Raw genomic sequence first — 23,173 nt, forward strand, 5'->3', positions numbered from 1 at the left:
GGGGCTTGGCGCAGAGCCACTGGCGGATGCAGGAGAGGCAGTATGTGTGGCAGCAAGAAGAGAGGATCCGAAGCGTCTCTCTGAGGCAGCAGCCTTTCTCATAAACCACCTCCATACAGATAGAACACACCTTGTCCTGGCTGTGCTGCGCTGCAAACGCCTTCTCCATGTCCGCCTCAAACACCATCATACACATCTGAGGGACAGCCATCACATGGAATGAATCCAGACTTGATCCATATCCATGCTATTTCATTTATAAATCACCATCATAGACGTTGATTACTTGATATCCAAAACGACCTATTCATGTTGTTTGTATGACACTCCTACCAGTGCAGTTAGGGTTAGTGTTAAAGTATGGGTCCTACCTTCTCGTGAGCTCTCCTCTGCTCAGGGTCGTGTGGGTGGAGCACCTGCAGGCTGCAAATGTCACACAGGTCACCATGGAGATAGGGGCAGGTGTTTCCGTAGTGACACTGTCCTGCAGCAGCGTAGGGACAGAGCTGTTGCTGGGGGCAGGGGACAGAGACAGGGTAGGGGCCGGCCGTGGCAGAACACTCCAGACTGGTCCTGATGGCGTCCAGGTAGGAATGAGGTTTGGCATGGGCGCTGTTGTCATGGTATTCCGCCCAACACTCTGCCTCGGTTACCTCTGGGCCATCTCCACCATAAGGCATCATTCTGCTGTCACAGCCCTGGGCTGGAACACACACACACACACACACACACACACACACACACACACACACACACACAACACACACACACACACCACACACACACACACACACACACACACACACACACACACACACACACACACACACACACACACACACACACACACACACACACACAGGAAAGAGAACAGGATACAGTTGAAGGGAACATACTGGTAAGTTCATGTTTTATGTATCCCTATATTTCTGTTATTACGGGGCTATCACTCAGTCAAGAGTGCGCCTGCGCAGGAAGTCGAGTCGTTGATGGACCTAGCCTTGAGTGTAATGGCTACCTTGTAGTGTGTTCATACGGTATAGTAAACTTTGTTAAACTGGAACCTTGTCGTTGTGTCATTTCGAGTTAACACATACCTCTGGATTATACTGCTGGCTGCATTACATTGACCTCCTAGTGGCAAAACAACTACTACTGTAGCTTTCTCTCTCAGCACCAGGGATTCTACATACTGTAGCTTTCTCTCTCAGCACCAGGGGTTTCTACATACTGTAGCTTTCTCTCTCAGCACCAGGGATTCTACATACTGTAGCTTTCTCTCTCAGCACCAGGGGTTTCTACATACTGTAGCTTTCTCTCTCCAGCACCAGGGGTTTCTACATACTGTAGCTTTCTCTCTCCGCACCGGGGTTTCTACATACTGTAGCTTTCTCTCCTCAGCACCAGGGGTTTCTACCTACTGTAGCTTTCTCTCTCAGCACCAGGGTTTCTACATACTGTAGCTTCTCTCTCAGCACCAGGGGTTTCTACATTACTGTAGCTTTCTCTCATCACCAGGGGTTTCTACATACTGTAGCTTCTCTCTCAGCACCAGGGTTTCTCCATACTGTAAGCTTATCTCTCAGCACCAGGGTTTCTACATACTGTAGCTTTCTCCCTCAGCACCAGGGGTTTCTACTACTGTAGCTTTTCTCTCTCAGCACCAGGGGTTTCTACATACTGTAGCTTTCCTCTCTCAGCACCAGGGGTTTCTACATACTGTAGCTTTCTCTCAGCACCAGGGGTTTTCTACATACTGTAGCTTTCTCTCAGCACCAGGGGTTTCTACATACTGTAGCTTTATCTCTCAGCACCAGGGGTTTCTACATACTGTAGCTTTCTCTCTCAGCACCAGGGGTTTCTACATACTGTAGCTTATCTCTCAGCACCAGGGGTTTCTACATACTGTAGCTTTCTCTCAGCACAGGGGTTCTACATACTGTAGCTTATCTCAGCACCAGGGGTTTCTACATACTGTAGCTTTCTCTCTCAGCACCAGGGGTTTCTACATACTGTAGCTTTCTCTCTCAGCACCAGGGGTTTCTACATACTGTAGCTTTCTCTCTCAGCACCAGGGGTTTCTACATACTGTAGCTTTATCTCTCAGCACAGGGGTTTCTACATACTGTAGCTTTCTCTCTCAGCACCAGGGGTTTCTACATACTGTAGCTTTCTCTCTCAGCACCAGGGGTTTCTACATACTGTAGCTTTCTCTCTCAGCACCAGGGATTCTACATACTGTAGCTTTCTCTCTCAGCACCAGGGGTTTCTACATACTGTAGCTTTCTCTCTCAGCACCAGGGGTTTCTACATACTGTAGCTTTCTCTCTCAGCACCAGGGGTTTCTACATACTGTAGCTTTCTCTCTCAGCACCAGGGGTTTCTACATACTGTAGCTTTCTCTCTCAGCACCAGGGGTTTCTACATACTGTAGCTTTCTCTCCTCAGCACCAGGGGTTTCTACATACTGTAGCTTTCTCTCTCAGCACCAGGGGTTTCTACATACTGTAGCTTTCTCTCTCAGCACCAGGGGTTTCTACATACTGTAGCTTTCTCTCTCAGCACCAGGGGTTTCTACATACTGTAGCTTTCTCTCTCAGCACCAGGGGTTTCTACATACTGTAGCTTTCTCTCTCAGCACCAGGGGTTTCTAACATACTGTAGCTTTCTCCTCAGCACAGGGGTTTCTACATACTGTAGCTTCTCTCTCAGCACCAGGGGTTTCTACATACTGTAGCTTTCTCTCTCAGCACCAGGGGTTTCTACATACTGTAGCTTTCTCTCTCAGCACCAGGGGTTTCTACTACTGTAGCTTTCTCTCTCAGCACCAGGGGTTTCTACATACTGTAGCTTTCTCTCTCAGCACCAGGGGTTTCTACATACTGTAGCTTTCTCTCTCAGCACCAGGGGTTTCTACATACTGTAGCTTTCTCTCTCAGCACCAGGGGTTTCTACATACTGTAGCTTTATCTCAGCACCAGGGGTTTCTACTACTGTAGCTTTCTCTCTCAGCACCAGGGGTTTCTACATACTGTAGCTTTCTCCCTCAGCACCAGGGGTTTCTACTACTGTAGCTTTCTCTCTCAGCACCAGGGGTTTCTACATACTGTAGCTTTTTCTCTCAGCACCAGGGGTTTCTACATACTGTAGCTTTCTCTCAGCACCAGGGGTTTCTACATACTGTAGCTTTCTCTCTCAGCACCAGGGGTTTCTACATACTGTAGCTTTCTCTCTCAGCACCAGGGGTTTCTACATACTGTAGCTTTCTCTCTCAGCACCAGGGGTTTCTACATACTGTAGCTTTCTCTCTCAGCACCAGGGGTTTCTACATACTGTAGCTTTCTCTCTCAGCACCAGGGGTTTCTACATACTGTAGCTTTATCTCTCAGCACCAGGGGTTTCTACATACTGTAGCTTTATCTCTCAGCACCAGGGGGATCTACATACTGTAGCTTTATCTCTCAGCACCAGGGGTTTCTACATACTGTAGCTTTCTCTCTCAGCACCAGGGGTTTCTACATACTGTAGCTTTCTCTCTCAGCACCAGGGGTTTCTACATACTGTAGCTTTCTCTCTCAGCACCAGGGGTTTCTACATACTGTAGCTTTCTCTCTCAGCACCAGGGGTTTCTACATACTGTAGCTTTCTCTCTCAGCACCAGGGGTTTCTACATACTGTAGCTTTATCTCTCAGCACCAGGGGTTTCTACATACTGTAGCTTTATCTCTCAGCACCAGGGGTTTCTACATACTGTAGCTTTCTCTCTCAGCACCAGGGGTTTCTACATACTGTAGCTTTCTCTCTCAGCACCAGGGGTTTCTACATACTGTAGCTTTCTCTCTCAGCACCAGGGGTTTCTACATACTGTAGCTTTCTCTCTCAGCACCAGGGGTTTCTACATACTGTAGCTTTCTCTCTCAGCACCAGGGGTTTCTACATACTGTAGCTTTCTCTCTCAGCACCAGGGGTTTCTACATACTGTAGCTTTCTCTCTCAGCACCAGGGGTTTCTACATACTGTAGCTTTCTCTCTCAGCACCAGGGGTTTCTACATACTGTAGCTTTCTCTCTCAGCACCAGGGGTTTCTACATACTGTAGCTTTCTCTCTCAGCACCAGGGGTTTCTACATACTGTAGCTTTCTCTCTCAGCACCAGGGGTTTCTACATACTGTAGCTTTCTCTCTCAGCACCAGGGGTTTCTACATACTGTAGCTTTCTCTCTCAGCACCAGGGGTTTCTACATACTGTAGCTTTCTCTCTCAGCACCAGGGGTTTCTACATACTGTAGCTTTCTCTCTCAGCACCAGGGGGTTCTACATACTGTAGCTTTCTCTCTCAGCACCAGGGGTTCTACATACTGTAGCTTTCTCTCTCAGCACCAGGGGTTTCTACATACTGTAGCTTTCTCTCTCAGCACCAGGGGTTTCTACATACTGTAGCTTTATCTCAGCACCAGGGGGATCTACATACTGTAGCTTTCTCTCTCAGCACCAGGGGTTTCTACATACTGTAGCTTTCTCTCTCAGCACCAGGGGTTTCTACATACTGTAGCTTTCTCTCTCAGCACCAGGGGTTTCTACATACTGTAGCTTTCTCTCTCAGCACCAGGGGTTTCTACATACTGTAGCTTTCTCTCTCAGCACCAGGGGTTTCTACATACTGTAGCTTTCTCTCTCAGCACCAGGGGTTTCTACATACTGTAGCTTTCTCCCTCAGCACCAGGGGTTTCTACATACTGTAGCTTTCTCCCTCAGCACCAGGGGTTTCTACATACTGTAGCTTTATCTCTCAGCACCAGGGGTTTCTACATACTGTAGCTTTCTCTCTCAGCACCAGGGGTTTCTACATACTGTAGCTTTCTCTCTCAGCACCAGGGGTTTCTACATACTGTAGCTTTCTCTCTCAGCACCAGGGGTTTCTACATACTGTAGCTTTCTCTCTCAGCACCAGGGGTTTCTACATACTGTAGCTTTCTCTCTCAGCACCAGGGGTTTCTACATACTGTAGCTTTCTCTCTCAGCACCAGGGGTTTCTACATACTGTAGCTTTCTCTCTCAGCACCAGGGGTTTCTACATACTGTAGCTTTCTCTCTCAGCACCAGGGGTTTCTACATACTGTAGCTTTCTCTCTCAGCACCAGGGGTTTCTACATACTGTAGCTTTCTCTCTCAGCACCAGGGGTTTCTACATACTGTAGCTTTCTCTCTCAGCACCAGGGGTTTCTACATACTGTAGCTTTCTCTCTCAGCACCAGGGGTTTCTACATACTGTAGCTTTCTCTCTCAGCACCAGGGGTTTCTACATACTGTAGCTTTCTCTCTCAGCACCAGGGGTTTCTACATACTGTAGCTTTCTCCCTCAGCACCAGGGGTTTCTACATACTGTAGCTTTCTCCCTCAGCACCAGGGGTTTCTACATACTGTAGCTTTCTCTCTCAGCACCAGGGGTTTCTACATACTGTAGCTTTCTCTCTCAGCACCAGGGGTTTCTACATACTGTAGCTTTCTCTCTCAGCACCAGGGGTTTCTACATACTGTAGCTTTCTCTCTCAGCACCAGGGGTTTCTACATACTGTAGCTTTCTCTCTCAGCACCAGGGGGTTCTACATACTGTAGCTTTCTCTCTCAGCACCAGGGGTTTCTACATACTGTAGCTTTCTCTCTCAGCACCAGGGGTTTCTACATACTGTAGCTTTCTCTCTCAGCACCAGGGGTTTCTACATACTGTAGCTTTCTCTCTCAGCACCAGGGGTTTCTACATACTGTAGCTTTCTCTCTCAGCACCAGGGGTTTCTACATACTGTAGCTTTCTCTCTCAGCACCAGGGGTTTCTACATACTGTAGCTTTCTCTCTCAGCACCAGGGGTTTCTACATACTGTAGCTTTCTCTCTCAGCACCAGGGGTTTCTACATACTGTAGCTTTCTCTCTCAGCACCAGGGGTTTCTACATACTGTAGCTTTCTCTCTCAGCACCAGGGGTTTCTACATACTGTAGCTTTCTCTCTCAGCACCAGGGGTTTCTACATACTGTAGCTTTCTCTCTCAGCACCAGGGGTTTCTACATACTGTAGCTTTCTCTCTCAGCACCAGGGGTTTCTACATACTGTAGCTTTCTCTCTCAGCACCAGGGGTTTCTACATACTGTAGCTTTCTCTCTCAGCACCAGGGGTTTCTACATACTGTAGCTTTCTCTCTCAGCACCAGGGGTTTCTACATACTGTAGCTTTCTCTCTCAGCACCAGGGGTTTCTACATACTGTAGCTTTCTCTCTCAGCACCAGGGGTTTCTACATACTGTAGCTTTCTCTCTCAGCACCAGGGGTTTCTACATACTGTAGCTTTCTCTCTCAGCACCAGGGGTTTCTACATACTGTAGCTTTCTCTCTCAGCACCAGGGGTTTCTACATACTGTAGCTTTCTCTCTCAGCACCAGGGGTTTCTACATACTGTAGCTTTCTCTCTCAGCACCAGGGGTTTCTACATACTGTAGCTTTCTCTCTCAGCACCAGGGGTTTCTACATACTGTAGCTTTCTCTCTCAGCACCAGGGGTTTCTACATACTGTAGCTTTCTCTCTCAGCACCAGGGGTTTCTACATACTGTAGCTTTCTCTCTCAGCACCAGGGGTTTCTACATACTGTAGCTTTATCTCTCAGCACCAGGGGTTTCTACATACTGTAGCTTTATCTCTCAGCACCAGGGGTTTCTACATACTGTAGCTTTATCTCTCAGCACCAGGGGTTTCTACATACTGTAGCTTTATCTCTCAGCACCAGGGGTTTCTACATACTGTAGCTTTATCTCTCAGCACCAGGGGTTTCTACATACTGTAGCTTTCTCTCTCCTCCCCAGTGGTTTCTACATACTGTAGCTTTCTCTCTCAGCACCAGGGGTTTCTACATACTGTAGCTTTCTCTCTCAGCACCAGGGGTTTCTACATACTGTAGCTTTCTCTCTCAGCACCAGGGGTTTCTACATACTGTAGCTTTCTCTCTCAGCACCAGGGGTTTCTACATACTGTAGCTTTCTCTCTCAGCACCAGGGGTTTCTACATACTGTAGCTTTCTCTCTCAGCACCAGGGGTTTCTACATACTGTAGCTTTCTCTCTCAGCACCAGGGGTTTCTACATACTGTAGCTTTCTCTCTCAGCACCAGGGGTTTATTATCTCAGCACCAGGGGTTTCTACTACTGTAGCTTTCTCTCTCAGCACCAGGGGTTTCTACATACTGTAGCTTTCTCTCTCAGCACCAGGGGTTTCTACATACTGTAGCTTTCTCTCTCAGCACCAGGGGTTTCTACAAACTGTAGCTTTCTCTCTCAGCACCAGGGGTTTCTACATACTGTAGCTTTCTCTCTCAGCACCAGGGGTTTCTACATACTGTAGCTTTCTCTCTCAGCACCAGGGGTTTCTACATACTGTAGCTTTCTCTCTCAGCACCAGGGGGTTCTACATACTGTAGCTTTCTCTCTCAGCACCAGGGGTTTCTACATACTGTAGCTTTCTCTCTCAGCACCAGGGGTTTCTACATACTGTAGCTTTCTCTCTCAGCACCAGGGGTTTCTACATACTGTAGCTTTCTCCCTCAGCACCAGGGGGTTCTACATACTGTAGCTTTCTCTCTCAGCACCAGGGGTTTCTACATACTGTAGCTTTCTCTCTCAGCACCAGGGGTTTCTACATACTGTAGCTTTCTCTCTCAGCACCAGGGGTTTCTACATACTGTAGCTTTCTCTCAGCACCAGGGGTTTCTACATACTGTAGCTTTCTCTCTCAGCACCAGGGGTTTCTACATACTGTAGCTTTCTCTCTCAGCACCAGGGGTTTCTACATACTGTAGCTTTCTCTCTCAGCACCAGGGGTTTCTACATACTGTAGCTTTCTCTCTCAGCACCAGGGGTTTCTACATACTGTAGCTTTCTCTCTCAGCACCAGGGGTTTCTACATACTGTAGCTTTATCTCAGCACCAGGGGTTTCTACATACTGTAGCTTTCTCTCTCAGCACCAGGGGTTTCTACATACTGTAGCTTTCTCCCTCAGCACCAGGGGTTTCTACATACTGTAGCTTTCTCTCTCAGCACCAGGGGTTTCTACATACTGTAGCTTTCTCTCTCAGCACCAGGGGTTTCTACTACTGTAGCTTTCTCTCTCAGCACCAGGGGTTTCTACATACTGTAGCTTTCTCTCTCAGCACCAGGGGTTTCTACATACTGTAGCTTTCTCTCTCAGCACCAGGGGTTTCTACATACTGTAGCTTTCTCTCTCAGCACCAGGGGTTTCTACATACTGTAGCTTTCTCTCTCAGCACCAGGGGTTTCTACATACTGTAGCTTTCTCTCTCAGCACCAGGGGTTTCTACATACTGTAGCTTTCTCTCTCAGCACCAGGGGTTTCTACATACTGTAGCTTTCTCCCTCAGCACCAGGGGTTTCTACATACTGTAGCTTTCTCTCTCAGCACCAGGGGTTTCTACATACTGTAGCTTTCTCCCTCAGCACCAGGGGTTTCTACATACTGTAGCTTTATCTCTCAGCACCAGGGGTTTCTACATACTGTAGCTTTCTCTCTCAGCACCAGGGGTTTCTACATACTGTAGCTTTCTCTCTCAGCACCAGGGGTTTCTACATACTGTAGCTTTATCTCAGCACCAGGGGGTTGTATTTATTATGGATCCCCATTAGCTGCTGCCAAGGCATCAGTTAATTTTACCAGACCCCAGGAAGAGTAAAGCAGTTATGAATGTATTGTAATGTTTTTAAAACGGTATAACAGATTTTACATCACTAAGTGCGTGCCCTCAGGCCCCTACTCCACTACCACATATCTAAAAGACAAAATCAATGTGTATGTGTTGCATCACAGTCCCCACTGTTCCATAAGGTGTATTTTTATCTGTTTAAAAACAATCTGATTCTACTGCTTTCATCAGTTACCTGATGTGGAATAGAGTTCCATGTAGTACCGTGCACCTCCCATAGTCTGTTCTGGACTTAGGGATTGTGAAGAGACCTCTGGTGGCATGTCTTGTGGGGTATGCATGGGTGTCTGAGCTGTGTGCCAGTAGTTCAAACAGACAGCTCGGTGCATTAAACCTTTCATAAATACAAGTAGTGATGACGTCAATATATCCTCCACTTTGAGCAAGGAGAGATTGACATGCATATTATTCATGTTTGCTTTCTGTGTACATTCAAGGGCCAGCCGTGCTGCCCTGTTCTGAGCCAATTGCAATTTTCTTAAGATCCTCTTTGTGGCACCTGACCACACGACTGAACAGTAGTCCAGGTGGGACAAAACTAGAGACTGTAGGACCTGCCTTGTTGATAGTGCTGTTAAGGTAGAGCTGGGCTTTATTAATGGACAGACTTCTCCCCATTTTAGCTACTGTTGTATCAATAGGTTTTGACCTCAACTTGCTCAATTTCCACATTATTTATAACAAAATTTAGTTGAGGTTTAGGATTTAGTGAATGATTTGTCCCAAATACAATGCTTTTGGTTTGAAAATTTAGGACCAACTTATTCCTTGCTATCCACTCTGAAACTGCTGCTCTTTGTTAAGTGTTGCAGTAATTTCAGTCGCTGTAGTAGCTGACGTGTATATTGTTGAGTCATCCGCACACATAGACACATAGGCCTTAAATCAAAGCCAGTGGCATTAGTAAAGATTGAAAAAAGTAAGGGGCTTACACAGCTGCACTGGGGAATTTCTGATTCTACCTGGAAGAAATTCCACAAATTAACTTTTAACAAGGCACACCTGTTAATTGAAATGCTTTCCAGGTGACTACCTCATGAAGCTGGTTGAGATAATGCCAGGAGTGTGCAAAGCTGTCATCAAGGCAAAGGGTGGCTACTTTACTACATGATTCCTTGTGTTATTTCATAGTTGATGTCTTCACTATTATTCTACAATGTAGAAAATAGTAAAAATCAAGAAAAACCCTTGAAATGAGCAGGTGTCCAAACTTTTGACTGGTACTGTATGTTTTTCCAGCAGCAGACTATGATCAATAATGTCAAACGCCGCACTGATGGCGAAAAAAACAGCCCCCAATCTTTTTTGCATCAATTTCTCTCAGCCAATCATCAGTCATTTGTGTAAGAGCTGTGCTTGAATGTCCTTCCCTATAAGTGCGCTGAAAGTCTTGTCAATTTGTTTACTGTAAAATAGCATTGTATCTGGTCAACAAAAAAAAATCCAAAAGTTTACTAAGGGTTGGTAACAGGCTGATTGGTTGGCTATTTGAGCCAGTAAAGGGGGCTTTTACTATTCTTAGGTAGCAGAATGACTTTTGCTCCCCTCCATGCCTGAGGGCACACGCTCTCTAGTAGGCTTGAATTGAAGATATGGCAAATAGGAGTGGCAATATCATCCACCATTATCCGCAGTAATTTTCCATCCAAGTCCTCAGACCCCAGTGGCTTGTCATTGATCGACAATTTTTCACCTCTTCCACACTGACTTTACAGAATTCAAATTCTTGTCTTCCATAATTTGGTCCGATATACTTGGATGTGTAGTGCCAGAGTTTGTTGCTGGCATGTCATCCCTAAGTCAGCTATACCTATACCACCCCATGTCATGGATAAGTTTGCCAATGAAAAAAATCATTAAAGTAATTGGCAACATTAGTCAGTTGTGATGAATGAGCCATCTGATTGGCAACAGTCAGTCAGTTGTGATGAATGAGCCATCTGATTGGCAACAGTCAGTCAGTTGTGATGAATGAGCCATCTGATTGGCAACAGTCAGTCAGTTGTGATGAATGAGCCATCTGATTGGCAACATCAGTCAGTTGTGATGAATGAGCCATCTGATTGGCAACATCAGTCAGTTGTGATGAATGAGCCATCTGATTGGCAACATCAGTCAGTTGTGATGAATGAGCCATCTGATTGGCAACATCAGTCAGTTGTGATGAATGAGCCATCTGATTGGCAACATCAGTCAGTTGTGATGAATGAGCCATCTGATTGGCAACATCAGTCAGTTGTGATGAATGAGCTTCTGATTCAATTAACGACTGAGCCGAGTTGGCCTTTTTCCCCAGAAGTTTCATTTAAGCTTTTTACTATCATTCATGTAACCTTTATTTAACTAGGCAAGTCAGGTAAGAACAAATTCATATTTACAATGACAGCCAAGGAACAGTGGGTTAACTGCCTTGTTCAGGGGCAGAACGACAGACTTTTACCTTGTCAGCTCGGGGGTTCGATCTGGCAACCTTTCAGTTACTGGCCCAACGCTCTAACCCCTAGGCTACTTGCCGCCCCCTTTGTTTTATAGTGTACTTTCTTCTTTTAATTCACATGATTTCTCGATTTGCAGTACATTTGCCAATCGGTTGTGCAGCCAGACTTATTTGCCATTTCTTTTGTCTCATCCCACTCAACCATAAAATGTTTCAATTCCTCATCAATCCACAGGGATTAAACAGTTTTTAACAGTCACTTTCTTAAATGGGTGCATGCTTATTAGTAACTGGAATAAGCAATTTCATAAGTGCAAAGTCTGTTTGCTTCTCATTACACACTACGGATCAACAAATACTCTTTACATCAACAACATAGGAATCACTACAAAAAAACTTATTGTATGACCTCTTATACACTATATTAGGAACAGCCTTTGGAACTTTGGTTTACCTAGATATGGCTGCTATGTCCGATGGATCTGGATACTGCTTTCAAACACATTTCTGCAGCATTAGTAAAGATGTGAATAATACATGTTGTTGATTTCATTTCTGTGCTGTTTGTAACTACCCTGGTAGGTTGACTGATTACCTGAACCAGGTTGCAGGCACTGGTTACAGTTTGAAGCTTTTTCTTGAGTGGGCAGCTTGATGAAAGCCAGTCAATATTTAAATCACCCAGAAAATATACCTCTGTTGATATCACATACATTATCAAGCATTTCACACATATTATCCAGATACTGACTGTTAGCACTTGGTGGTCTATAGCAGCTTCCCACCAGAATGGGCTTTAGGTGAGGCAGATGAACCTGTAGCCATATTACTTCAACAGTATTTAACATGTTATCCAGATACTGACTGTTAGCACTTGGTGGTCTATAGCAGCTTCCCACCAGAATGGGCTTTAGGTGAGGCAGATGAACCTGTAGCCATATTACTTCAACAGTATTTAACATGTTATCCAGATACTGACTGTTAGCACTTGGTGGTCTATAGCAGCTTCCCACCAGAATGGGCTTTAGGTGAGGCAGATGAACCTGTAGCCATATTACTTCAACAGTATTTAACATGAGATCGTCTCTAATCTTTACAGGAATGTGGTTCTGAATATAAACAGCAACACCTCCACCTTTGGCATTTCTGTCTTTTCTGTAGATGTTATAACCATGTATTGCTACCACTGTATCAAAGGTATTATCTAAGTGAGTTTCAGAGGGATATAAATTAGGTTACTTACATTGTGTCTACCAATGCTCCTGGTATAATGTATATTTGCTAAAGCATTATGATGACTCTGCGACACAATGGTAGGGATTAACTGAGCTGGGCTTGGGTCATTGATAAGTCATTGTCTCAACGCAGCATATTGGGCTGTGAAAGGATCCAGGATCCTGCATGATTTGGGTGGATCCCATCCTCTTTATAAAACCTGTTTTGTTTCCAGAAGGTATCGAAATTGTCAACAAAAGTAACATCCATTGAGCTGCAATAATCACGTAGCCAGTTGTGAAGAGAAAGAATCCTGCTAAAGCATTCAATGCCACGATTCAGAGAGGGCACAGGGCCAGATATGATCAGAGGGCACAGGGCCAGATATGATCAGAGAGGGGACAGGGCCAGATATGATCAGAGGGCACAGGGCCAGATATGATCAGAGGGCACAGGGCCAGATATGATCAGAGAGGGGACAGGGCCAGATATGATCAGAGAGGGGACAGGGCCAGATATGATCAGAGAGGGGACAGGGCCAGATATGATCAGAGAGGGGACAGGGCCAGATATGATCAGAGAGGGGACAGGGCCAGATATGATCAGAGAGGGCACAGGGCCAGATATGGTGGGTCTTTTATTAGTGTCTAGCAGAGAGTCAATCAGCTCTTTAAAATCCAGTTTCAACTGTTCAAAACACCCTTCATAATGTCTTTAAAACCCACATGACCTGGCATAGTACATTCGGGAGCAGCTTAGTAATTTTTTAATTTTAATTTAATTTAACCTTTATTTAACCAGGAAGGGCTCATTGAGATTTAAAATCTCTTTTTCAAGAGCGTCCTGGCCAAGATAGGCAGCACCAAGTCATTACAAAAAATTACAGACAGACAACATGAAAAACTACAAGTAATCTAGTAAAAACCATTCATGAATTCACAAGAGTATAACAATATCAAAAACAGCAAATTAAAAACATTGACAGGTCAGGGAATCAGCCTCAAAATCCTTCATCAGTGATTTAAAAACACCAATCGGGACAAGTTCTTCCAGTTTAAAATTATTTTGTAAGGTGTTCCAAGACGATGGCGCAGAGTACATAAAAGACCTTTTACCATATTCAGTTCGGACATTTGGAACAGTTAGCAGGATAAAGTCCAGTGAACGAAGAGAGTACCCACCACATTTCTGAACAATAAAAATGCCCAAATAAAAAGGTAGTAAACCCAAAATGGCTTTGTAAATAAAAGTATACCAGTGACTGAGCCTACGAGTGACTAGAGAAGGCCAGCCAACCCTGGTATACAAAGTGCAGTGGTGCGTAAGGGTTTTGCAGTTTAAAATAAATCTCAAAGTGCCATGGTAAAGAGTGTCAATTGATCTCAAACACTGAGCGGAAGCATTCATATATAAAATATCCCCATAGTCTAGTAAAGGCATAAATGTAGCTGATACTAGCCTCCTTCTGGCTTCAAAAGAAAAACACGCCTTATTCCTAAAATAAAATCCCAATTTCAGCTTCAATTTTTTTGTAAGTTGTTGAATATGCAATTTAAAAGAGAGGCCGTCATCAATTAGAATTCCAAGATATTTATATGAGGTTACAACCTCAATCTCCTTGCCCTGACAGGTAGTAACAGGTGAAAGGTTCAGAGGTCTATTTCTTGCATTAGAAAACACCATTAGTTTAGTTTTGTCAGTATTGAGGATAAGCATCAATTGACACAAGGTATGTTGAACAGTATAAAAAGCAGTTTGCAAGTTCTGGAAAGCTTTTGTAAGAGATGAGGCACAACAGTAAATAACAGTATCATCAGCATAAAAATGAAGTTGTGCATTTTGGACATTTCTGTCTAAATCATTTATATAAATAGTGAATAAGAGAGGACCAAGTACAGAGCCCTGGGGCACACCATTCAGGACAGACAATTTAACAGACATAAGCCCATCAAATTGAGTGCACTGAGTTCTATCAGACAGATAGTTAGCAAACCATGCAACTGCATGCTCCGAAAGACCTACACTCAACAATCTCTGCCTCAGTATAGCATGATCAACTGTATCAAAAGCCTTAGAGAGATCAATAAAAAGTGAGACACAGTGCTGTTTTTTGTCAAGGGCTTCAGTGATATCATTTAAAACCTTCATGGCTGCTGTAATTGTGCTATGCTTCTTCCTGAAGCCCGATTGGTACATTGATAAAATAGAGTTAGTAAATAAAAACTCTTTTAGCTGTTCACTTACAAGGGTTTCAAGTATTTTCACCAGGGGTGACAGCTTTGAGATTGGCCTATAATTATTTAAAAGAGTTGGATCTCCCCCTTTTAAAAGTGGTAGGACAAATGCTGATTTCCAGATCTTTGGAATTTCATTACATTCCAGAGTAATGTAATTTACTCAAGCTTCGGGATAGGACATTGTTTTTGCACCAGGAATAGTCATTTCTTAACATGGAGCTGCACAAAATCACGGCTGGTGAGGATATCCGGCCACTCCCACTCTTCACAGGATGGTGCAGGCCTCCGACAGATGGAGAAGCCTGCTCAATCGAGGGCAGGGACAGAAGGTTGCCGACGTCGACTTTGAAATCTTAGGGGAAGGAGTAGGAGTAGGCACAGCGGCCGCAGACACAGGTACCCCCAGCGTGGAAGGTGCAGGAAGATCGGGCTCCAGACACAGGTACCCCCAGCGTGGAAGGTGCAGGAAGATCGGGCTCCAGACACAGGTACCCCCAGCGATGAAGGTGCAGGAAGATCAGGCTCCAGACACAGGTACCCCCAGCGTGGAAGGTGCAGGAAGATCGGGCTCCAGACACAGGTACCCCCAGCGTGGAAGGTGCAGGAAGATCGGGCTCCAGACACAGGTACCCCCAGCGATGAAGGTGCAGGAATATCAGGCTCCAGACACAGGTACCCCCAGCGACGAAGGTGCAGGAATATCAGGCTCCAGACACAGGTACCTCCAGCGACGAAGGTGCAGGAATATCAGGCTCCAGACACAGGTACCTCCAGCGACGAAGGTGCAGGAATATCAGGCTCCAGACACAGGTACCCCCAGCGACGAAGGTGCAGGAAGATCAGGCTCCAGACACAGGTACCCCCAGCGACGAAGGTACAGGAAGATCAGGCTCCAGACACAGGTACCCCCAGCGACAAAGGTGCAGGAAGATCAGGCTCCAGACACAGGTACCCCCAGCGACGAAGGTGCAGGAAGATCAGGCTCCAGGACGGTTTAACTATTCGTTGTTTGCATCCGCTCCAGGCCTCTTGTTGGGAGTGTAGACTGCTTTGCAAGAGGCCGCTGTATTCGGCTTCCGCGGCTCGTGACATGCGACCATTGTTGATTGCCAAGTTCCTCTGGCTGTGCTCCTTTGACTCCACTATCAGATGTGGGAGCTCCGGGCAACACTTGCTTATTCCTTCCTGATTTCTGGAATCCTCCAAACAGGATTTTGGGAAAACCATGTAATTTATTGAAAGTTCCTGGAATTTTGCAACCCCAGCGGAGATGCATCCAACAAGCGCAACCGCCGTCCAGCCACCGGCATAGAAAAGGTAAACATTTCACTCTGCGCTTTCCCCAGTTTCTTACGTAGGCTGGCGACCTGCGTGATTAAGGAAGCCACCTCAATACTATAATCCGCGGCAAGCAAACAATTGTCGCATTGGAACTCTGAGTGATCCAGTTTGTCCTGAAACAAAGCGTAGTAGATACAGCTCCTACAGCGCTGGAACCGCTCATTTACTTCTCCAGACAAAGAGGGCTTCATTGGAAAACTCATCTGGGACTAACTTCGTTAGCTTGATGGCTAACGTTAGGAGCTTAGCGGCTCTTTCAAGCAGACTTTAACTTGTCAGTTAAGCGGGATTCCGGGACAATAGCGGTTCTAGATGTTAAAAGCTAACCGCGTCGCGGAATCCATGCAAAAACAAGTTTGGTATTTGTTTAACAAAGATTGGTTATGTTTTAGTTAAAATAACAAAGCTGAGTGTTTCCAGCATACAGTGTTCAGTACTGTACCTCTATCTCTCAGCACCAGGGGTTTCTTCCCTCCATTGTGCCTGGGTGGGGGTGCAGAGTTGCCTGGATGTCCCGGGACAGCAACACCAGGGGGAATGAAGGCCCCAGCAGTGATGGGGTTTCTGTTAGGGAGGTCCATGGGCACACCTCTCCCCCCTCCACCACCACCACCACCACCACCAGCCGGCTTGATGTGGTCATACCTACAACACAGAGAGTCACACACCATCATAATAACAGATATTGAACACGATGGCTGGGCTATGTGCATAAAACGGATACAGTGACTGTAGATTGGGGGTTATGTTGTATATTGGTATTGTACTGTTATTTACTTACTGCACTGTAAGCATCATGAGCATTTCGCTGCACCTGCTTTCACATATGATAATCTGTGTACGCGACCAATGAACTTTGATCACCTATGCTGCTGCTACTGTTTATTATCTAGCTGTTGCCTAGTCATTTTATTCCTAATTATATGTATATATCTACCTCAATTACCTCGTACCCCGTATATATTGGCACGTTATCATTGTGAATTTATTATGTGTTATTACTTTTCTTTCTCTGTGTTGTTGGGAAGGGCCTGTAAGTAATAATGTCACAGTTGGCCTATTGTATAAACCATTGTGATTTGTAGCCTACATTCCAGCCCATCAGTGTGGTCAGTATGTTGGATCTTACCTGCAGCGGTCTCCGTAGGCACACACACCTCTCTGGTAGAACTTACAGATGGTTGAAGGTTTACTGGTGGTCAGGTCATGAGAGAACATGCACCTATTCCCCTCTCGGCAGACACCATGGAGAAAATACCTGCATAGCAACACAAAAAACCGGTAGAATTAACAGAGGTTAGCTATGATATCTACTGCTAGCTACGTATTGAGGCCTGGTGTTCGGGGATAGAGTCTGATTAGGTTCATATACTGGAGTGATTGGAGGCTACTGGTTAGCAACAGAAACGGTCTGACATCAGCTTCTTGCTGGTAGGTGTCATTCATACACGCTAGCCTAGCTAACTAGCAGCTAATATAGCTAGCTACCGGTAGTTGCACTTTCTAGTGCTAACTAGCAAGTAAAAGCACCAATCGCGTGATTCATGGAAATGTTCACTTTGCACAACACACTGCAGCATGTTTTCACAAATATATCGTACCAGAATCGTTAGCGGCATCCCAGCTAACTTTAGCTAGCTAAGAAGCTAACATTTGCTAAATGCAAGAACTGAAACAGCTCGAAGCAAGACACACACTCAAGAAACACACTCAAGAAACAGTAAAAACAGTAAACACCGGACAAGTTCTACCTGCAGGTGACTTGCTTCGTGTTCATTTTTTATGCTCAATAACATTGGGGCAACGTTATTTATGTTCCCGTTGTCACGTTTGAGTGCAAGCAAAAACTCCCGCCTATAATAAACCCCCAGATTCGACGAAGGAAAGGTTCCGAGGGGAAGGTTCAAGACAGGTAGGCAGCCAGATATGAGTCTCTCGAACATACGACAGGTATGTTGAAAAACGATTATCTTTAAGAATAAATAAACAGTTATTATTTATGAATAAAAATGACTTTAACGCGTTGTAATTGTTTCCTTTTTTAGCAACGTTTGTAACCCTTAAAAACACCAGTGTGTGTCACCTAGCTCATGCATTTCCCGGTTGAACCTTCCAATGGACTGCACTGTCTTGAAGTTTAACCATTGTGCAAGAAAAATCTATAGTTTTGACAAAAATAGTTTCCAAACAGAAAACACAGGGCGAAAATGCCCAATCTGTCAGGAGCAGATGAGATTCAGCCTCCTCGAGGCACCGGTCATTGTTCCATGTCCATTTAGTAATGGACACAAGGTCCGGTGCGCCTTCCTCATTGGATCCTCACTGGGACCTGCTTTTCTTAGGTAAAACTTTACTGATATTTTTACTGTATTCTCATATTGTCAACAAATGTTTATTTATTTTTGCAACATTGAATGTTAAAAGGTAAATCATTTTAAATGTGTATTTTCAACTTTCATGTGTCTTCCTGACCGGACCTGTCATGGTGTTTGTCACAGTGAATGGCAGGACTCGGAGCTGCATGTTGGAGTTACTAACTCACAAGGTGCCTTCAGAATAGTTTACTTGCAGTTTGAATATCAAAACAGCCAGTTTGGGTGTTAGACTGGACTAGGTAACTAGAGCGGATGTCTGTGTTCAAGGTGTCGTGTACAGCTACACCTCCTCAGGAGTCCAGAGAGAGGAACAGGGCTGGGAGCAGTGCCTCTGTGTGCCGCTGGTGGCCCCCGGGACTGGCAGGGACATCCTAGCTGGGACGCTGTGGGACAGTGAGCTGGAACAGTTCTCCCTCCTCTCCACCTGGTCACGACACAGGTGAATATTACAAATGGAAATAGTTAATTCTGAAGACCTAATAGATATAAGATGGTGGTTCCACTTTATAAACCCCACATAAAGAATACCTTTAATATAAAGGGGTTCTAAGTAGTTTACAATAACAAAAACTTCAACATGATTATTTTGTTTAAGACAGACTAATCTCCAAAAGTATTGGTACTGTGACAATGTTGTGTTTGTTTTGGCTCTGTACTCCAGCACTTTGAACCGATACAAATAATTTGAGGGTATTTTCATCCATATCGGGTGAACCGTTTAGAAATCCCCTCCCCCCTCCCTGAACCGTTTAGAAATCCCCTCCCCCCTCCCTGAACCGTTTAGAAATCCCCTCCCCCCTCCCTGAACCGTTTAGAAATCCCCTCCCCCCTCCCTGAACCGTTTAGAAATCCCCTCCCCCCTCCCTGAACCGTTTACAAATCCCCTCCCCCCTCCCTGAACCGTTTAGAAATCCCCTCCCCCCTCCCTGAACCGTTTAGAAATCCCCTCCCCCCTCCCTGAACCGTTTAGAAATCCCCTCCCCCCTCCCTGAACCGTTTAGAAATCCCCTCCCCCCTCCCTGAACCGTTTAGAAATCCCCTCCCCCCTCCCTGAACCGTTTAGAAATCCCCTCCCCCCTCCCTGAACCGTTTAGAAATCCCCTCCCCCCTCCCTGAACCGTTTAGAAATCCCCTCCCCCCTCCCTGAACCGTTTAGAAATCCCCTCCCCCCTCCCTGAACCGTTTAGAAATCCCCTCCCCCCTCCCTGAACCGTTTAGAAATCCCCTCCCCCCTCCCTGAACCGTTTAGAAATCCCCTCCCCCCTCCCTGAACCGTTTAGAAATCCCCTCCCCCCTCCCTGAACCGTTTAGAAATCCCCTCCCCCCTCCCTGAACCGTTTAGAAATCCCCTCCCCCCTCCCTGAACCGTTTAGAAATGACAGCTTTTTGTACATAGTCGTCGCCCCCCAAGTATTTGGTCCCCTTCATAGCACGCAGTGACTACATGAAGCCTGTGACTCTACACATTTGTTGGATGCATTTGCTGTTTGTTTTGGTTGTGTTTCAGATTATTTTGTGCCCAATAGAAATGAATGCTAAATAATGTATTGTGTCATTTTGGAGTCACTTTAATTGTGAATTGAATATGTTTCTAAACACTTCTACACTTCTTCATGTGAATGCTACCATGATTACAGATAATCAATCCTGAATGAATCGTGAATAATGATAACTGAGAAAGTTAGACTCACAAATATCATACCCCCAAGACATACTAAGCTCTCACCATTACAGTAACAGAGGTGGTTAGCATTTTGGGGGGGTATAATATGTGCGTCTAACTTTCTCACTCATTATAATTCACTATTAATTCAGGATTATTCATAATCATAATATAGAACCAAATACTAAACGTTTTTAATACACAAGTTAATTTGTCCCAATACATTTGGGCCCCTAAAATGGGGGCACTACTGTATGTACAAAAAGGGCTGTAATTTTGAAACGGTTCACCCGATACAGATGAAAATACCCTCAAATTAAAGCTGACAGTCTGCCCTTTAACCTCAGTCATTGTATCATTTCAAATCCGAAGTGGAGTACAGAGCCAAAACAGCAACACGTGTCACTGAAGCGCACTGTATTTGCTCCAGGTTTGAAGAGGAGAGGGAGTTTGGCTCGTGTTGCTATGGCTTTGCCCTGTCCTTCCTGAACCAGCTGAGGAGAGCAGAGGGCAGAGAGTCAGTCACTAGGGATGACTTCACACAGCAACATGTCCTTCCCCACATTAAGACTGCCTCCAAATACATCACAGTCTACCAAGAGATCCATCAACATGGTTTCTACGTAGCTGATTTATAAGATTCTTGTATTTAGTGTAATTTTCAGAGGGGTTGGGATAAAGCTGAATGACCTTCCGTTGGATCTTGTATACAATTGGACAATAAAGTAAACTTCATTGATATTGTTAATGCTTAGTTGTTGGTCAGCACAGATAAATCCTGATGCTTTTAATGTTTTAAGTAATTAACAGAATATGGGTAGATGAATGTCTGCTCAAGGGTATAATATACAAACTTTCACAAAAGCTCTGACGAAGGCCTGGAGGCTGACAAGTAAGCTTGAATAAAATAAATGATACTCGCAAGAGTAGTTTGCAGGGTTAATTATAATTTCAATTATTCACATTGTTCCCAATCACCTGCAACCAGACAACTCAGAAGTGGGAGTGCTTTTTTAAATGAGCTCTACACTATGTAAAGGAAACCACAGTGAATAGTAGCTTACATGGAAAAACAATCTCCAACAAACATTTAAACAAAGCCACACCATGAGTTATTGACAACACCACACCGTGTTTTATTGACAACACCATCCCATGTGTTATTGACAACACCATCCCATGTGTTATTGACAACACCATCCCATGTTTTATTGACAACACCATCCCATGTGTTATTGACCACACCATCCCATGAGTTATTGACAACACCATCCCATGAGTTATTGACAACACCATCCCATGAGTTATTGACAACACCATCCCATGTGTTATTGACAACACCATCCCATGTGTTATTGACAACACCATCCCATGTTTTATTGACAACACCATCCCATGTTTTATTGACAACACCATCCCATGTTTTATTGACAACACCATCCCATGTGTTATTGACAACACCATCCCATGTTTTATTGACAACACCATCCCATGTTTTATTGACAACACCATCCCATGAGTTATTGACAACACCATCCCATGTGTTATTGACAACACCATCCCATGTGTTATTGACAACACCATCCCATGTGTTATTGACAACACCATCCCATGTTTTATTGACAACACCATCCCATGAGTTATTGACAACACCATCCCATGTGTTATTGACAACACCATCCCATGTGTTATTGACAACACCATCCCATGTTTTATTGACAACACCATCCCATGTGTTATTGACAACACCATCCTATGGGTTATTGACAACACCATCCCATGTGTTATTGACCACACCATCCCATGTGTTATTGACAACACCATCCCATGTGTTATTGACCACACCATCCCATGTCTTATTGACAACACCATCCCATGTGTTATTGACAACACCATCCCATGTGTTATTGACAACACCATCCCATGTCTTATTGACAACACCATCCCATGTCTTATTGACAACACCATCCCATGTCTTATTGACAACACCATCCCATGTCTTATTGACCACACCATCCCATGTCTTATTGACCACACCATCCCATGTCTTATTGACCACACCATCCCATGTGTTATTGACCACACCATCCCATGTGTTATTGACCACACCATCCCATGTGTTATTGACCACACCATCCCATGTGTTATTGACAACACCATCCCATGTCTTATTGACAACACCATCCCATGTCTTATTGACAACACCATCCCATGTGTTATTGACAACACCATCCCATGTGTTATTGACCACACCATCCCATGTGTTATTGACCACACCATCCTATGGGTTATTAACACCATCCCATGTGTTATTGACCACACCATCCCATGTGTTATTGACCACACCATCCCATGTGTTATTGACCACACCATCCCATGTCTTATTGACCACACCATCCCATGTCTTATTGACCACACCATCCCATGTGTTATTGACCACACCATCCCATGTGTTATTGACCACACCATCCCATGTGTTATTGACCACACCATCCCATGTGTTATTGACCACACCATCCCATGTGTTATTGACCACACCATCCCATGTCTTATTGACCACACCATCCCATGTCTTATTGACAACACCATCCCATGTGTTATTGACCACACCATCCCATGTCTTATTGACCACACCATCCCATGTCTTATTGACCACACCATCCCATGTCTTATTGACCACACCATCCCATGTCTTATTGACCACACCATCCCATGTCTTATTGACCACACCATCCCATGTCTTATTGACAACACCATCCCATGGGTTATTGACAACACCATCCTATGGGTTATTGACAACACCATCCTATGGGTTATTGACAACACCATCCTATGGGTTATTGACAACACCATCCTATGGGTTATTGACAACACCATCCTATGGGTTATTGACAACACCATCCTATGGGTTATTGACAACACCATCCTATGGGTTATTGACAACACCATCCTATGGGTTATTGACAACACCATCCTATGGGTTATTGACAACACCATCCTATGGGTTATTGACAACACCATCCTATGGGTTATTGACAACACCATCCTATGGGTTATTTATTTATTTATTATTATTTATTGAATATTCAAAACAAACAATATACTTTCAGTGAAGCCGCTCAACAACCACATCATACCAGTCATCCAA

General features: G+C 44.7%; 2 protein-coding genes across 4 annotated transcripts in view; one reads left to right on the forward strand and one right to left on the reverse strand.

Moving 5' to 3' along the window:
• The window catches only part of mkrn2 (makorin, ring finger protein, 2), an 18,359-nt gene extending 110 nt beyond the window's left edge, over positions 1-18,249 (reverse strand). Inside the window, exons 1-5 of the mRNA XM_038983280.1 lie at positions 17,739-18,249; positions 17,117-17,245; positions 16,430-16,632; positions 372-703; positions 11-196 (exon numbers count right to left, since the gene is read on the reverse strand). Coding sequence (XP_038839208.1) covers positions 11-196; positions 372-703; positions 16,430-16,632; positions 17,117-17,245; positions 17,739-17,764 — 876 coding nt within the window. The 5' untranslated portion in view covers positions 17,765-18,249. The remainder of the gene's footprint in view (positions 1-10; positions 197-371; positions 704-16,429; positions 16,633-17,116; positions 17,246-17,738) is intronic.
• mkrn2os.1 (MKRN2 opposite strand, tandem duplicate 1) lies at positions 17,838-20,968 on the forward strand. 3 transcript variants are annotated; one of them, XM_038983286.1, is made up of 5 exons: positions 17,838-17,937; positions 18,033-18,329; positions 18,486-18,532; positions 18,630-18,801; positions 20,456-20,968. In XM_038983286.1, exons 2-5 carry the CDS (start codon positions 18,103-18,105, stop codon positions 20,661-20,663), a joined length of 654 nt encoding a protein of 217 aa, XP_038839214.1. In that variant the 5' UTR covers positions 17,838-17,937; positions 18,033-18,102; the 3' UTR covers positions 20,664-20,968. The 3 variants fall into 3 exon arrangements, with proteins under 3 accessions (XP_038839214.1, XP_038839215.1, XP_038839216.1); XM_038983288.1 differs by having other exon boundaries at positions 17,859-17,899; XM_038983287.1 differs by having other exon boundaries at positions 17,853-18,329.
• The last annotated feature ends 2,205 nt before the right edge of the window (positions 20,969-23,173 follow it).

The sequence above is a fragment of the Salvelinus namaycush genome, unplaced genomic scaffold (assembly GCF_016432855.1).
Source record: "Salvelinus namaycush isolate Seneca unplaced genomic scaffold, SaNama_1.0 Scaffold157, whole genome shotgun sequence".
In the NCBI taxonomy this organism is placed as follows: Eukaryota; Metazoa; Chordata; class Actinopteri; order Salmoniformes; family Salmonidae; genus Salvelinus; species Salvelinus namaycush.